Genomic DNA, 17,326 nt, shown 5'->3' on the forward strand with positions numbered 1-17,326 from the left:
TCTCTAACAACAGAAATAAATGAATTAACTAGAAGATTCTCAAATAAGGGTTACCCGCTAACCTATATAAACAAAGTTAAAACAATACTCTGTGAAAAAATAAATAACAACAACCTCGCAACAAACATTGCACAAAAATCCGACGAGACCAAAATACATTTCATCACCATTCCATATGTCGAGTACTGGTACAATAAACTTAACCAAATATGCAAGGGAACCGACATGAAAATCATAGCAAAACCCATGAACAAATTATACACATTCTTCAGAAATCGACATTCAAACACCACATTCCAATCACAGCATGACCTAGTATACATAATCCTATGCAAAAATTGTGACGCTGTTTATGTAGGATCTACTGGGAGTGGCACAGCTTCGAGCAAAACAACACCAAGCTTCGGTGCGAGCGGGTCATTCAAATGCATCGGAACTTTTGTTCCACGCAATAAATGAACGACATTCATTCGGCTTTAATGAAACAAAAATTATAAATATTCAACAAACTACTTATTGCGGAAACCTTAGAGATGAAACTACATGAAACTTCAATCAATATCCGTAGACCATTCCTATTGTCCGACGATTGGTCACTTATACGCATGCGTGAAGAACAAACGCTACAACATAAGACAACAAAAGTTTCAGATTAATTGTGAGTTGCTCTATTCCTGTGAACATGATGCCCCAGAAAGTTCTAGTCCGACTTAAGGAATGTAGAGAATAATCCCACCCCCCATATCCATTAAACTTTTTAGACCCCTAAATTTAACTCCAATGTCAAGCTACTGGACCGAAGAAAATAATCGGTCCATATTTATTAAGCGGTTTAGACCTTAAAAGTTTAATTTTATGTCAATCCCCGTAATGGTTTCCTTGCTTCCAGAAGTATGGTGTTTGAAGACAGAGGTCTTGAGCGCTCAAGGTTGAGACCGAGGGGTCTGAACACTATGGTTCTGACAGTGGGGAAGATGTCCCATATGTTTTGTAAAATTCAATTAAAGCTTCCTATATCTAAATTAAAGGTAATCCCTGTTGTTTCATAATATAATAGAACATAGGAATTATCGAGCAGTTAATAGCGCTCTATTATCAAATCTAACAAATATAAATATAAACAAAAGATATTTATAAACAGTTGAGGCAAAGCTCAGTAATATTTGACAGATGCTCTCCAAAATATTCCAAAATAAGCATTTGCAACCGTTATACAACAGTTTTGGTAAACACAACAATTATGGCTGAAATGTTATCAGAAGCCCTCAATTTGCTTCAGTTTATCATTTTAAATGGAAAACAAAATGAAAAGTTCACCAGGTGCAAACTAATATTTAGTTGAACTGTCTCTGGCCCTGATGGCAGAAACACACTGTCAAGGCATTGTGAATTATGAAGTTCACAAAGGGTCTTTGGTTTCTTTCTGGCAACTGCAGAATCCACATGATGCCAACAGTTCTCTATAGGATTCAGGTCCGGGCTGTTTCCTGGGCAGCTAAGAGTTGTAATGGACTGTTCTTCCAACCATTTTTTTCACTGTAACAAATGTAAACACATTACTGTCTAACCTCTAATGCAGAAATGAAGCTAAACTACAGAAGTGCCTACTTTCACTTTTTGCCTGATGACAAGGAGCAGAGTCATCCTGAAAGATGCAGTTACTTGGCAGGTTGAAATGGTCTCTAATGGTGGGTAACAATATAGCCAGGTATCCATTGGCCTTTATGGAACCTTTTATAAACTGCAGGGGTGACCTACTCCACGATACGAAATGCACCCCCATATCATTTGGTTGGTAGGGAATTTCACTGTAGGCACCATACAGTCTGGATGGTATTCTTCCCCATGTCTACGGCGAATTGTTTGTCTCCCATCAGATTCATGCAGGTTGATTTTCTTCTCATCCAAGAATTTAACTGACTTCCACTGCTCGGGGGGGGGGGGTCCATTTGATATCCTCCTTACATAAAATTAATCGGGGCCTTTTTCAATTTTTGTGTAAGGAGGGGATTCTTAAGACAATGGGCTACAAATCCATTTTTGAAGAGGCATCTTCTGACTGTAACTGCACTTGCTACTACTACTCCTGTATGTTCTTCCCATTCTCTTTTCAGCTCAGACAAAGAAGCTTCATGGTTTTTAAGGAATAAGAGCTTCAAAATGCGATACAGTTTTGGCATAGAGACTGATCCGGTTCCTTTTATCCTAACACCAGAACCAGTATTCTTGAGTTTGGAAAGAAATCTACTCACTGTCGACTGACTACAAGACACTGTATAAGCAATATGACGGGAAGAACATCCTTCCTCACGTAAAGCAACAATAGCACTCTTTCTTTGTGGTGTTAATTGCAAGCAACTTGCCATTCTGACACAAGCAAGATTGACTGCAACTCTTGCAGAGCGTACTCATATAGCTGAAAGTAACAGCTGATGCAATATTAAGTCATCACCTATGCGTGTAAATCTTAACTGATACGATCTGTAAGAAATATTGCCATACACTTACGTTATTCAGACAAAAATTACAATTTTAAGGGGTGATGCACCTTCTTTGAACACCAGTGTATCTCCCGGAATAACCTTGTCCATTAAAAATTCGCTCTACAACGTCATCACCCTTTGCCAGGGGCAAAGGTTGATGACGTTGTAGAGCGAATATCATCTTTTAAGGGCACAAAAGGAGATATAGTTGTACACGTTGGCACTAATAATATTAAGAGTAGGAGACCGGCAGAATTACTTAACAAGTACAGGTCACTGTTGAACAAAAGCCGAGAATTAGGGTTGAATTTGAAAGTGTCTGCAATTCTGCCCAGACACGATAGGAGGGAGTATATGATGAGAGCCTTGTCGATCAATTCGGCCCTGGAAAGATTGTGCAAGGCTCAAGGGGTAGAATTTTTTTCAGCCTGGACTGTACTTGTTAACAGGAGAAATTGCTTCTACAGGGATGGGATACACTTAAATAGAAAGGGTGCAAGAATATTTGCTGATGCTATCGAGGCAGTGATAAGTGGGTCGGAAAACTGCTAGCTTGGGGGGAGACAAAGACCAATAGATTGACAGTAGCCACTGGCAGAGGTGAAAGAGATTCTTGCACTGCTTCTATTAGAATGAGCAGAAGCCTGAAAAACAAGATGCATGATATTTCAGAGACTGCTGGGACCCATTGCGGTACAAGTAAACACATGGGTTGTGTTAGGGTAGCTAAGAATAGAAACAGGTGCAGGTATACTTGCGTGTACACCAATGCTAGGAGTTAAGTAAATAAATTTGATGAATTTGAGGTATTGCTCAAAACATCAAAGGCAGATATTGTTGGGATATCAGAGATGTGGTGTCACACAGATATAAGGGTTGCAGAACTGCAATTTGGGGAGTACAACGTCTACAGAAAGGATAGACAGGATTGGAAGAGGGGAGGGGTTATGCTATTAGTTAAGAAACACATAAAAACAAAGGAAGTGAAGCCAGTCGACATCGCTGGACAGTGCAGTGTTGAGTCAGTTTGGTGTGACATAAGCATTGGGAGATCAAAATTGAGAGTAGGAGTGTGCTATAGGCCTAATGACTCTGATGAGTATAATAAGAAACTATACAGGGAAACAGAGTGGGCCAGTAAATCAGAGAGTCTTATAAGATTTTAATTTCCCAGATATTGACTGGAATTTGGGGGCTGGTCACTCACACACTAGCAGGGCTTTTGTGGATTTATTGGATGACTGTTTTCTACATCAGCATGTTCGGGAGGCAACTAGAGGGAGTAATACTCTTGATTTGATTATCAGCAGTGATTCTTCATGCATTAAGAATCTGCAGATAAATGAACCACTAGGTGGCAGTGATCACAGTGTGCTGAAGTGGGATTTACTCAAAGAGGTAACTACCATTAGGGGTAAAGGGAAGGGTTATTGCTTCCGTAAAGGCGACTACGATGGACTGAGACAGCATTTAAATTCTATACAGTGGGACAAACTGATGATGTTACCAACAGCAAATTCAAAATGGGAAGCATTCAAAGAACTTATCTTGGAAGCTACTAGGCTTTACATACCAACTAAGAAATATTGTTCAAGGTTTAGGCCAAAATGGATGTCAGATGAACTAATGAGGCATATGGCAGAGAAGAAAAATGCATGGGATACTTACAAATTAACACATGACACAGAAGCCTATGATAGATACAAGTTGATATGCAACCAAGTTACAAAGGAGGTTAGGCAGGCGAAGGCAGATTACGAGAAATCCTTGGCAAGGGATGCAAAGAAAAACAGCAAAGAGTTTTTACTTATGTAAACTCTAGAAGGAAGGGGATGAATCAGATTGGTCCACTTGATATTGATGGGTCAACTGTTGATGATCCTGCTCAGGTAGCTAACAAACTAAATGAATATTTTGCATCGACATTCACACATGAGGAGTTATTCAGCGAGGGGAATGCCAGAGGTGTATTCAACTCTAGCAGTAAGCTACAGAATCTTGAAATAACTGGGTGTAAAGTGGAGGAGAAACCGTTGAAGATAAACACAAGAAAGGCACCCGGGGGTGGATGGGATCTATCCAGTTATATTAAAGGAGGCAGCAAAGGAAGTAAGCAAACCCTTAGCCATAATTATGAGAGCTTACTTGGACTCAGGGGAGGTACCCATAGACTGGAAATGTGCAAATGTGACCCCAATTCACAAAGGAGGATCAAAGGCTGACACAAGTAATTATAGACCTGTGAGCTTAACTTCTGTTCCAGGAAAATTAATGGAGGCACTGGTTAAAGAAGCACTGCAGGATCATTTAGACAAGACTTCAGTTATAGCTCGGACACAGCATGGTTTTGTTAAGGAGAAGTCTTGCCTGACCAATTTGACTGGATACTATGATGCAGTCACAAAAGAAATGGATGCAGGGAATAGTTTTGATATTATATACTTGGATCTTAGAAAGGCTTTTGATACTGTTCCACATGGAAGACTGCTACACAAATTGGAGCAGTGTGACATTGGAGGCAAATTGCTGCTATGGATAAAGGGGTGGTTGAGGGGGAGAAGACAGAGAGTGGTAATCAATGGACACTGCTCATCGTGGACTAATGTTATTAGTGGAGTCCCTCAGGGCTCAGTGTTGTGTCCATTATTGTTTTCTGTATTTATAAATGATATTGATGATGGTATATCAAGCTTAATGTCCAAGTTTGCAGACGATACAAAGGTTGGCAGGGTTGTCAAGGACACTACTGACACTATGCTACTGCAACAGGATCTGGAAAGGTTGAGCAGATGGGCTGAGAGGTGGCAAATGAAGTTTAACATTGACAAATGTAAAGTACTACATATGGGAAACAGCAACCCGAGAGCAACCTATCAACTCTTTGGTACTACACTGACAGTGGTAGAGAATGAAAGGGACTTGGGGGTGGTTGTGCAGGCAGATATGAAGTTCTCTGAGCAGTGCAGACGGGCTGCAAGAGTAGCTCATGGAGTATTGTCAATGATATACAGGAATTTTTCCAGCAGGGATAAGGAAGTGATTATTCCCTTGTATAAGGCAATGGTCAGGCCACACCTAGAGTACTGTATACAGGTCTGGAGGCCTCATTTCAAGAAGGATGTAGAGCTGCTGGAACGAGTACAGAGAAGGGCAACAAGATTAGTGAATGGAACAAAGGGGTGCGCTTACGAAGAAAGGCTTAAGTTTTGCAAATTACAGTGTCTGGAGACTAGGCACCAGCGAGGTGATCTGATGAGAGGTGTATAAAGCCTTGAATGGTTTGAGCATGCTCAATGCTGATGGGATTCTTCCTCTAGCTCAGAAAAATCACCTGAGAGGGCATAAATTCAAATAGAGGAAAGACAGATGTAGGATAGACGTGCGGAAATTTGCCTTTAGCCAGCGGGTGGTTGGTTGGTACAACAGACTTCCATCCCTTGCAGTGGAGGTTGATAGCCTAAATAAGTTTAAGGCTCAGCTGGACAGGTATTTTGAAAGAACAGAGCGGTGAAGTAGAAATGGGTTTTTTTTTTTTTTTTGGCTGATGCTGCATAAGCTTGCTTTCTTGCATCAAATGCCTCTACTAATGCTAATGCTAATCTACATTCACACATGAGGAATTATTAAGGTTTGAAAATGGGAGAAGGTTATCAAATTGTAGCAGGGTGCTTAATGATTTTGTAATAACTGAGAGCAAAGTGGAGGAGAAATTGTTGAAGTTAAACATAAGAAAAGCACCTGGGGTGAATGGGATCTATCCAGTTATAGTAAAGGAGGCGGCAAAGCAACTAAGCAAACGCTTAGCCATAATTATGAGAGCGTTGTTGGACTTAGGGGAGGTTCCCACAGACTAGAGATGTGCAAATGTATCCCCAATTCACAAAGGGGGATCAAAGGGTGACACGAGTAATTACAGACCAGTTAGTTTAACTTCTTCTCCGGGTAAAATAATGGAGTCACTGGTTAAAGATGCATTGCAGGATCATCTAGACAAGACTGCAGCAATAATTCAGAGACAGCATGGGTTTGTTAAGGGAAAGTCTTGTCTGACAAATTTGATAGGATAATATGATGTGGTTACAAAGGAACTGGATGCAAAAAATAATTTTGATATCATATATTTGGATTTCAGGAAAGCTTTTGACACTTGCACGTGGAAGACTATTGTACAAATTGGAGCAGAATGGTATTAAGGGTAAGTTGCTACAATGGATAAAAGGATGGTTAAGTGGGAGAAGACAGAGGGTGGTAATCAATGGGTGCTGCTCTTCGTGGACTAATGTTATTAGTGGAGTCCCAAAGGGTTCGGTGTTAGGTCCACTGTTGTTTTGTATATTTATCAATGATATTGATGAGGGTATATCAGGCTTAATGTCGAAGTTTGCAGATGATACAAAGGTTGGCAGGGTTGTTAATGACAGTAATGGCGGTGTGCTACTGCAACAGGATCTAGATAATTTGGGCAGATGGGCTAAGAAGTGGCAACTGAAGTTTAACCTTGACAAATGCAAAGTACTGCATATGGGTAGAAGTAACCCCAGAGAAACGTACCAACTGTGTGGTACTACACTTAAGGTGGTAGAAAATGAAAAAGACCTGGGAGTAATTGTGCAGTCAGAAATGAAGTTTTCTGGGCAATGCAGACAGTCTGCCAGGGCAGGTCATGGGGTTTTGTCAATGATATATAGGAATTTTGCTAGCAGGGAAAAGGAGGTGATTATCCCTCTGTATAAGGCAATGGTCAGGCCACGCCTTGAGTACTGCGTACAGGTCTGGAGGCCTCATTTTAGGAAGGATGTAGATTTACTTGAGCGTGTACAGAGAAGGGCAACAAGATTGGTGACGGGAATGAAGGGATCCTCTTACCAAGAGAGGCTTAAGTTCTGCAAATTGCAGTGGCTGGAGACTAGGCACCTGCACAGTGATCTGATTGAGGTCTATAAGGCCTTGAATGGGTTGAGCATGCTGAATTCTGATGGGATCCTTCCACTTGTTCAGATTACAAACCTAAGGGGGCATAAATTCAAATTAAGAAAAGACAGATGTAGATTAGATGTGCGGAAATTTGCCTTTAGCCAGCGGGTGGTTAATTGCTGGAACAAACTTCCATCTGTCGTTGTGGAAGTTGATAGGTTGAATAAATTTAAGGAGGAACTGGACAGGCATTTGGAGGGAATGGTGTGATTTTTTTTTTTTTTTTTTTTGCTGATGCTGCATAAGCTCTTGCCCTTGCTTTCTTGCATCAAATGCCACTGCTACTACTACTACTAGACGACTCAGTCTTGGAACTCTTTGCAGAGGAAATGGACATGGGACAGCATTCATACTTCCCCAAAAAAGATAAATCAAAGACTGACAAAAGTAAGCCCTCAGAATGATGGTGGGTCCATCAGGTAGCTGATGGACCCACCAAGCCAAAATAATGGTTAAATTCCTACAGTAGAATTGTCGTGGATTCCGAGAAAATACCGACGATATCAAGGCTCTCCTGCAAAAGCATGAGCCAGTTTACTTTTGCTTACAGGAGATTTAACTAAAGGCAAATAATGACCTTATGAAAAATTGTGATGTTACGCATCACAATTTTTCATAAGGATAGAACTGACATAGTGTAAAAAAATACGGAGGTCCTAAAGTCTCGAAACTTTATTAGCCAGTTAGACAGACAACTTGAGTAGTTGAGACCCGCTAATTTTCGTAAAGTCGGACAAATGTAAATAATTTATTGTAATTTTTCCTTGTAGTGTTTCTGTGATCTCATTATGGATTTAAGATAAACTTGATGAATTTTTTCCAAAAAAGGATAGTATAGCCTATTAGAAATATTATATATTTCTCGAGAAATATATAATATTTCTTGGAAATATTATAGAAATATTTCCAAGAGCTACAACGGAACAGGTCTTAAAAGACCTAAGCCAGACCGAGTTCATGATCATGATGATGAAATAAACATTTCCAACATGTAACTCTACCTAAAAATAAAAAATAGTTCACTACATCAAGCTTCTAGATAACTGTCTCTAATTAGCATGTGATATTTCCATTATGTGGCGAAGAAAAAGTTGGCCACTACTGTTCTAATGATTAACACAACCTGGAAAAGCCTGGGCTCCATCCCCTACTCCACCAAACACACACACACACAAGGGAAGCTTTGACTTTCTCAGGCAAACTGGGCTTTTCAATTATTTCTGATTTTCTTTTGATTTAGAGAAAACTCATGTCTTAATATAATAAGTGAATAGGCACATTATAGCCTTAGCAGCTGATGTGCCATTAAACCTCCAGAGCAACAACAACAACAAGGGAAGCATATGTATAATAGTCAAACAGGAATGTTTAGCTATTATCAGTAAGAATCAAACCAGGTGTAAAAAAAGGAAATTAGTTAATTGAGAGGCAATACAAAAATTAGTTATTAAATATCTTACTTTTTCTACAGCAATTTTAGGCAATAATTTAGCCTGTCCTAAGGAAGAATGAGGAACCTCCCCTGTACCTACTAAGCACATCAAGAATTGTAAGCATGATTGAATATCACCTGAAATGGAAACAACTTTTAAAACCATGTTTATCTTACTTATATCAAATAAAACAACATTAATTCTGATCATCTCTCTCTCTCTCTCTCTCTCTCTCTCTCTCTCTCCATTTAGCTGGCATGTCAATTTCATGCCTGAAAACAAGCAGATCCTTACAAAAATTGTCATTTTATAACCAAAAAATAGGCAATGCATTTTTGTATCAAAAACATATTTTCAACAAATTTTTATAAATGTAGACACCAACTGGCATACTTTATACAACTGCCACCAATCACATAACAGGCCTAGTTTAGCATAGTGAAACCAGCATACATCAACAAGTGGATGAAAGGCAGCCAATGGCTATATTTAGCAACACATTCACAAGTTTTTGAAGTGTAAGCATCTTTGGTGGCACCTACTAAATTTCAGATGGTAGTAAAATTAATTTGTCATGATTTTGTGCCACAGACATTATGTCATTTGATATCATTTCTGTTTCACAACAAAGAAAAACGGAGTCAGGAGAGAAGATTGCGCAAAGGATCATGGGGAGGTGATCTTGGATGTGCTCAGAGCTGGCATAAACCAGCTGGTTGTGGAAAAACGTTTATGTACGGGGCATATAACTTAGATGGCTTTGGGCTAACCATTGCCACCAGTGGCAGAAACCTTTCGGTAACCAGAGAAATGGATATCTTGCAAAATTTAAAGTAAAGTGAAGCGTTTAAAGCAAAGGATCGTGGAAAGTGATCTTGGATGTGCTCAGAGCTGGCATGAACCAGCTGGTTGCAGAAACACGTGAGAAATGCAAAAAAGAAATTTCAGCTTACTTGGGACGCGAATAAAATCCAATTTAACATCTATCGTAAACCTACAAATACAGGTATGCTTCTGCATTATAACAGCTATCACTCGTTCACCTACAAAAGATTGATTATTCTTAATGGATTTCTCAATGCTTATAAATATTCAACAACGGAATCTGCTTTGGGCTCAGAAATACAAATACAAATATTAACCAGCAGATTCTTAAACAGGGGTTACTCACTTCCCATAATCCTTTGATCACCTCCCATGATCCTTTGTGCGATCTCCTCTCCTGACTCCATTCTTATTATTATTATTATTAACCATATGGCTAATAATAACCAAATTATTATTATTAGATTATCCCCATCGCCTGTCCACAGACGATGCTATATTTTAGAGACAACTGATTTCATCGAAGTGACAGTGGTTAAGTTGCTTTCGCATATAAACTCAGGAGAGGGGATATTCAAAATGCTCTAGTGGCAATGCAGAAGGCTTGAGGGTGAACTGGGTCTAGCCATCATAGTACACTTTTTCCTGCAGATGTGTACACTATGCGCCCATAATCTTATTTAAATCAGACAAGTGCATGATAGAGGCGAAGTAAAGTACAGTAGTCTGCTCCACATATAGTGGAGTAGATGGCACGTAGGAGGTTCAATCCCCTCGTGCACTCTGGCTGGAGTTGACGAATATGGGGTAGAAATGTAAACTTCTTAGCAAATACAAGTTTCAAGAATTTTGTCTTGGGTACTACTGGAATGATGTTCTGTCAGAATTTGAGTTCTGGTTCAGGGTGAAATTTATGTTTGTGACAAAAATGTATGCAGACAGTCTTGTGAGAGGAGAATCTGAAACTGTTAGCCACATCAACTCTTGAGCAATGGCTAAGTGTTTCAAGTTCTATATGATGCAAAAAAGCAAGTTTCCAGCATCAGCCAAAAAAAAAAAAAAAAAAAGGCTTCCATTTCACCCACCATTTGCTCCAAGAGTTTGGAGCAAACTTCCTTCATATCATTTGCAAACTTGGATCTTAAGCCCGATAAACCATCATCAATATAACTGATAAATATACACTGGTGTTCAAAGAAAGTGCATCACCTAGGAATTTCACATTTCTAACCCTTTTTGCAATGGTATGTTACATTAATGACTAGCATCACAAATAAAAATATAAACAAAAGATATTTATTAATAGCTTAGACAAAGCTAAGTAATATTTAACATGTGCTCACCAAATATTCCAAAATTAGCATTTGCAACCTTTATACAACAGTTTTGGTAAACACGACAATTATGGCTGAAATGTTATAAGAAGCCCTCAGTTTGTTTCAGTTTATCATTTAAAATGGAAAACAAAATGAAAAGTTCACCAGGTGCAAACTAATATTTAGTTGAACCACCTCTGGCCCTGATGACAGCAGCACACTGTCTATGCATTAACAAGATAAATTTCTGAAGATAATCAACTGATAGTTCATGGTTCCAAACCCGAATTATGCCTTCCTTAAGTTCACAAAGGGTCTTTGGTTTCTTTCTGGGAACTGCAGATTCCACACGATGCCAACAATTCTCTATAGAATTCAGGTTTGGCCAGATAAGAGATGTAATGAACCGTTCTTCCAACCATTTTTTAACCTATAACAAATATAAACACATTACTATCTAACCTCTAATGCAGAAATGAAGCTATACTACAGAAGTGCCTACTTAGAATTTTCACCCGATGACAAGGAGAAGAGTCATCCTGAAAGATGCAGTTATTGGCAGGTTGAAATGTTCTCTAATAGTTGGCAGCAATTTGCCTTCCAATATAGCCAGGTATCCATTAGCAGTTACGGAACCTTTTATAAACTGCAAGTGACCTACTTAGCAATACAAAATGCACCTTCAAATCATTTGGCTGGTAGGGAATTTCACTGTAGACACCATACAGTCTGGTTGGTATTCTTCACCACATCTACGGCGAATTGTTTGTCTCCCATCAAAGCCATGCAGGTTGAATTTCTTCTCATCCGAGAAAATAACTGACTTCCACTGCTTGGGGAGTCCATTTGACATCCTCCTTACACCTAATTAATCTGGTCTTTTTCATTTTTTGTGTGAGGAGGGACGACTTCTTAGGACGATGGGCTACAAGTCCATTTTTGAAGAGGCATCTTCTGACTGTAACTGCACTTGCTACTACTACTCCTGTATGTTCTTCCCATTCTCTTTTCAGCTCAGATGAAGAACCATTATGGTTTTTAAGGCATAAGCACTTCAAAAGGAATTTGGAAAGAAATCTACTCACTGTCAACTGACTACAAGCCACTGTATAAGCAATATGATGGGAAGAACATCCTTCCTCACATAAAGCAACAATAGCACTCTTTCTTTGTGGTGTTAATTGCAAGTAACTCGCCATCCTGACAGAAGCAAGATTGACTGCAACTCTTGCTGAGCATGCTTATATAGCTGAAAGTAACAGCTGAGGCAATATAAGGTCAATCTTATCTGATGCAATCTGTAGGAATAATGCCATATACTTAAGTTATTCGGATGACAATTACAATTTCAAGGGATGATGCACTTTCTTTGAACACTGGTGTAGAAAACAACAATGATCCTAACACCGAAACCCCATGGGACTCTACTGATAATATTAGTCCACAAACAAGTGTCCCCTGATTACCATGCTCTGTCTTCTCCCACTCAACCATCCCTTTACTATAGCAGCAAACTGCCCTTAATGCCGTTATCTAATATAATGCCATATTGCCCAGGTTGTACAGCAGTCTTCCAATGTGCAACAGTATCAAAAGCTTTCCCAAAATCCAAGTATATATCAAACAAATTTTTTGCATCAGGTTCCTTTGTTAAACATAACATAGTATCTAATCAAAGTGGTCAGACAAGACTTCGCCTTAAGAAATGCATGCTGTGTCTGCATTTTCCAAGAAAATTTTAAGTTTTCAAAATTGCAACACCTGAAGAATGGCCACATGTGAGGTGATCTGATTGAGGTGTATAAGGCCTTGATTGGGTTGAGCAAGCTGAATGCTGATGGGATTCTTCCTCTTGCTCAGATTAAGAACCTGAGGGGGCACAGATTCAAACTGAGGAAAGACAGTTGCAGAACAGATGTGCGGAAATTTGCCTTTAGCCAGCGGGTAGGTGATTGGTAGAACAGATCTCCATCTCTTGTTCTGGAAGTTGATAGCCTAAATAAATTTAAGGCTGAGCTGGACAAGCATTTAGAATGAATGGAGGGGTGAAATGGGAGGGTTTTTTTTTTTTTTGGGCAGATGCTGCATAAGCTTGCTTCTTGCATCATATGTCTCTACTAATGCTAATAACTGTAGTCTTCTCAAAATGATTCTGCAAAGCTTCTTTAACCAGTGACTCCATGATTTTCCCTGGAACACAAGTTAAACTAATAGATCTGTAATTACTCCTGTCACCATTTTATCCCCCCTTGTGAGTTGGAGTTACATTTGCACATCTCCAGTCTATGGGTACCTCCTCTGAGTCCAAGGAAGCTCTCATAATTATGGCTAAGGGTTTGCTTACTTCCTTTGGGGACTCATTTAATATAACTGGATACATCCCATCCACTCCAGGTGCCTTTCTTATGTTTAATTTCAACAATTTCTCATGTTATTACAAAATTATTTAGATCCCTGTTAGAGTTTGCTAAACTTCTGGCCTCAACTTGTCAACAGAATTCTTCATGTGTGAATGTAGATGCAAAAATACTCATTCAGTTTGTCAGCTATCTGAGCAGAATCATCAACAGTGAAACCAGTGATAACAAGTGGACCAATCTGATTTATCCCCTTCCTACTAGAGATTACATAAGTAAAGAATTCTTTGCTGTTTTTTTCTTTCCATCCTTAGTCAATTTTCTTGTAATCTGCATGAAATGGAAAATTTAACAATCTGGTCAAGTGGCTTTATAGCATACAGTTCGGCAGTAAGATACCACATTCAGCTGGTAATGAAGAAGTAACCATGAATGACGAAAAGACTGCTGCAGCACCTACCGCATTGTCAGTTTTCAATCCGTCTGTGCATATTAAACAAGCATTGGAGTTCAGGGTAGCGTGAGCATGCAACTGTCTGATATTGGAGGAAGATAAAACATTCTTTCCCTATTGGTGAAAGTAATCATCATGCGAAGTGGGAGCATAAATTCAGGGCTGAAGAGAGAGTCTTATTCTCAGAAATTTTACTTAAATCAATATTCCAAGTTTGTAAGATTTCTCTTTAGTGTGAGTGCTGCAGGTCAGTTTTCATTTGGCTTACTATCATAAAAAGAATCCCGACAGGTATTATACAAATACTCAAAACAAGGATGTGATGGGAAACTCCGGATCTTAGCTGCATAGCAATACAGCATTTTTTTCTTCATAGATGTAATGGAAGGTTGTTCACTTCAAAGTACAGGATCTGTACTGGAGAAGTCCTGAAAGCTCCCAGGGCTGTCCGAGCACTGTGCTGGATGACATTTAGCCATTCTAATGTACTTATCCTAGCTGAGTCGTATACTGGCGAACCATAATCTAAGCATGAATGGATCAGAAATTTGAAACAGTAAAGTAAGAAGTACCGATCAGCTCGCTCCCCGTGACATGGAACTGACTGACCGAAGAATGTTCCAACTGTTTTAGACAAGCAGTTCGTAGATGAGTGACGTGCTTGGAAATTTAGCATGCTATCTAATATCATGCCTAGAAATCTGATACTGTTTACTAGTGGGATCGGACTATTGTTCAGCTGTAGTTCAGGATGAAGGTAGCGAGCACAGCACTTACAGAAGTTAGTGGTGGTAGATTTCTGTTCAGCTAGTCGATATCCATTGTGTGGGGTCCAGGATTCAATTCTGTTTATAACAAGTTGGAGTTGACGTTCAATATTCATGCTTTGTGACTGGCAGGAGATGGTGAGGTCATCTACATACATGTAAGCCTCGACATTTTTGGGAATATCTCGGGTTATGTTGTTGACTCGAATTGTGAATAACATCGCCCAAGTACAGATAGTACTCCTGCCTGAATATGGGATGTAGACAGTATGTTTTGATCGCAGACCTGAAAAGAGTAGTAACATAGAAAATTTTGAATTATCTTAGGGAGATAACCCCTTAGCCAAAGATGGTAAAGGTCCATCATAATACCGTACTGCCAGGTAGTGTCAAATGCCTCGTCTAGATAAGTTGACCATGACTAGATGTTGTTTCATGACAAAGACATTGCAAATATTGGATTTATCTTTTATGAATATGTCAAGAGTGTATCTATTCTTACGAAAGCCATATTGGTGATCTGATAAAAGATTCTCTGATTCTGAGATCCATGTAAGTCTTGTACGTACCATTCTTTAAAAACTTTTCCCATACAGCTTGTAAAATATATTGTCTCTAATTTTAAACCAAGGAAGGATTTGCCTGGATTTAGAATGGCAAGAATGAAAGAATGGTGCCAAGAAAGAGGATAAATATTTTCTGAGTATATCCGGTTATAGAAAATTAGTAGAGTACATAAGTCCTCTTCAAGTAATTGTTTTAGCATAATGTGGTGAATGCCATCTGGGCCAGCAGCACTACTTGAAGATTTATTTAAAGATTCCTTAAGTTCTGTTAAGTTAAACAGTTGGTTATACAGAAGTGAGAGATGTGTGGAGAAGTTATTCTTGTGGCATTCTGCATCAGCCTTGATTTGCTGAAAAGAGGACAGAGTAGGAAGTGGAAGCTGATATTGTAGAGAATGATTCTGTTAATGCATTGGCTATTTCTTTAGGTGAAGACACATTGTTTGCATTACAGCAGAGTATTGGAGAGGGTGGACAAAACAATTTTCCATTCAGCGCTTGTATTCTTCTCCAGATGAACTGTGGGTCTTTGGTTATAATTAAAGCAAATGAGGTCCAAGAGTCATGTTTAGTTTTATGCCTAATCTCCCTTGCTTTGGTTTTAAGTTTTTTATATTCAATAAGATTACTGGTGGGTAGGAAACTTACAGAAGTTGTTCCAAGCATGGTTTTTCTTGCATTTGGAATCAGAGAAATCTGTATTTAACCAGTTGCTGTGGTGGGAACACTTGAGGTCATGATTTCGGAATGGAATCTGTAGCTGCATTTAGTATCTGATTGGTAATATAAGTGGTTACAATGCCTTTTTGAACTTCCAGGTAGATTGCTACTCAAGAGTTGGAGTTACTCGTGTTTGTAACTAGTAAATGATTGGAAAATAATTGCTATTTAGAGGATTATTTATCACTGACCATGTCATACTTGGAAAAATTGATGAAAAAATTGATAAATCTATTGCAGAAATCTATAGATCCTGTGGGTAGGCGAATATATGTGGGAGATCCAGAGTTTAGTATAGTTGGGTTATTATTATTATTCATGAAGATTTCAATCAATTTGCCTCTACTATCTATCGTAGACAACCCCCATAATGGATGGTGGCCACTGTTTGTTATTTGGTTTTTAGGAGCATTAGCAACTAAGGCCATATTGATCGGGGGATATGCGGTGGTCATTCCCTGACCTTTCTGCATCCTCCGTATTTGGTGGTCACGGGCTCGAACCCCGGTCTAATCAAGAAGTGTGTGCTACGCACTGCTGCTTCTGCCCACCTGGCTACGGAGGCGCCAGTAGCCACTGAAGTTACCAAAAAGGCAGATTGGAAATCAGAGTTGCGTAATAACATCATGAAGTTCTGTATTGGAAAATGGTTGAGTAGGTGGAAGATATACAGAAGCTAGGGTTATTGATATACCGACTGAAATGTAAAACTTCTAGACTAGTTTGTAACTGAATGAGCCCAGAGGCTATATTTGATTTCACAAGCACTGCTACCCATGGCAGGAGACTCTCAGATCCAGTCTTTTCTACACATTATGTAATTTTTAAATTTTGGTGAAGCTTGGTATGATGAGAAATTTTCCTGAAGACATACTCCTATTGCAGTGTATTGAATTAGTAAATCTCTTAAACTGTCAAAATTGCTGCTTAGTCCTCTGCAGTTCCACTGTAGGACATTAGACATAATTTAGGTTTAGTTGTTGCAGATTGGCCTGACTGTTTTTTCAAAGTGCAACATTTCTGTCTGTCTTGTTTTATTGTCTTTTTGAGGGGAAAAAAGGGTGTCTGGAATCCATGGTGTCATTCGCATGGAATCCATGGTGTCATTCATAGGAGTTCTAAAATGGGCTCATCATTATCTAAACATTCATCTACTTCCATACTATTGGTGGAGGATTCCATTTTCATTTTTGAGCCTGAGCCTTGTTGTTGTTGTTGTTTTGGTTTTAAGGAGCATTAGCAACTAAGGCCATATTGCTCCGTGAATATGCGGTGGTCATTCCCTGACCTTTCCGCATCCTCCGTATTTGATGGTGACGGGCTCGAACCCCGGTCTAATCAAGAAGCGTGTGCTACGCACTGCTGCTCCTTCCCACCTGGCTACGGAGTGAGCCTGAGCCAGATTTTAATTGTTCTTTTTCAACTGAGACT

General features: G+C 39.2%; 1 protein-coding gene across 1 annotated transcript in view; it reads right to left on the reverse strand.

Moving 5' to 3' along the window:
- Positions 1-17,326, reverse strand: part of Grip163 (gamma-tubulin complex component 6) — a 916,232-nt gene that overhangs the window by 806,454 nt on the left and 92,452 nt on the right. The window contains exon 4 of the mRNA XM_090384619.1: positions 8,918-9,027. Within this exon, the coding sequence (XP_090240745.1) occupies positions 8,918-9,027 (110 nt within the window). The remainder of the gene's footprint in view (positions 1-8,917; positions 9,028-17,326) is intronic.

This window comes from Mastigoproctus giganteus, chromosome 11 (assembly GCF_048544385.1).
Source record: "Mastigoproctus giganteus isolate SK-2022 chromosome 11, ASM4854438v1, whole genome shotgun sequence".
In the NCBI taxonomy this organism is placed as follows: domain Eukaryota; kingdom Metazoa; phylum Arthropoda; class Arachnida; order Uropygi; family Thelyphonidae; genus Mastigoproctus; species Mastigoproctus giganteus.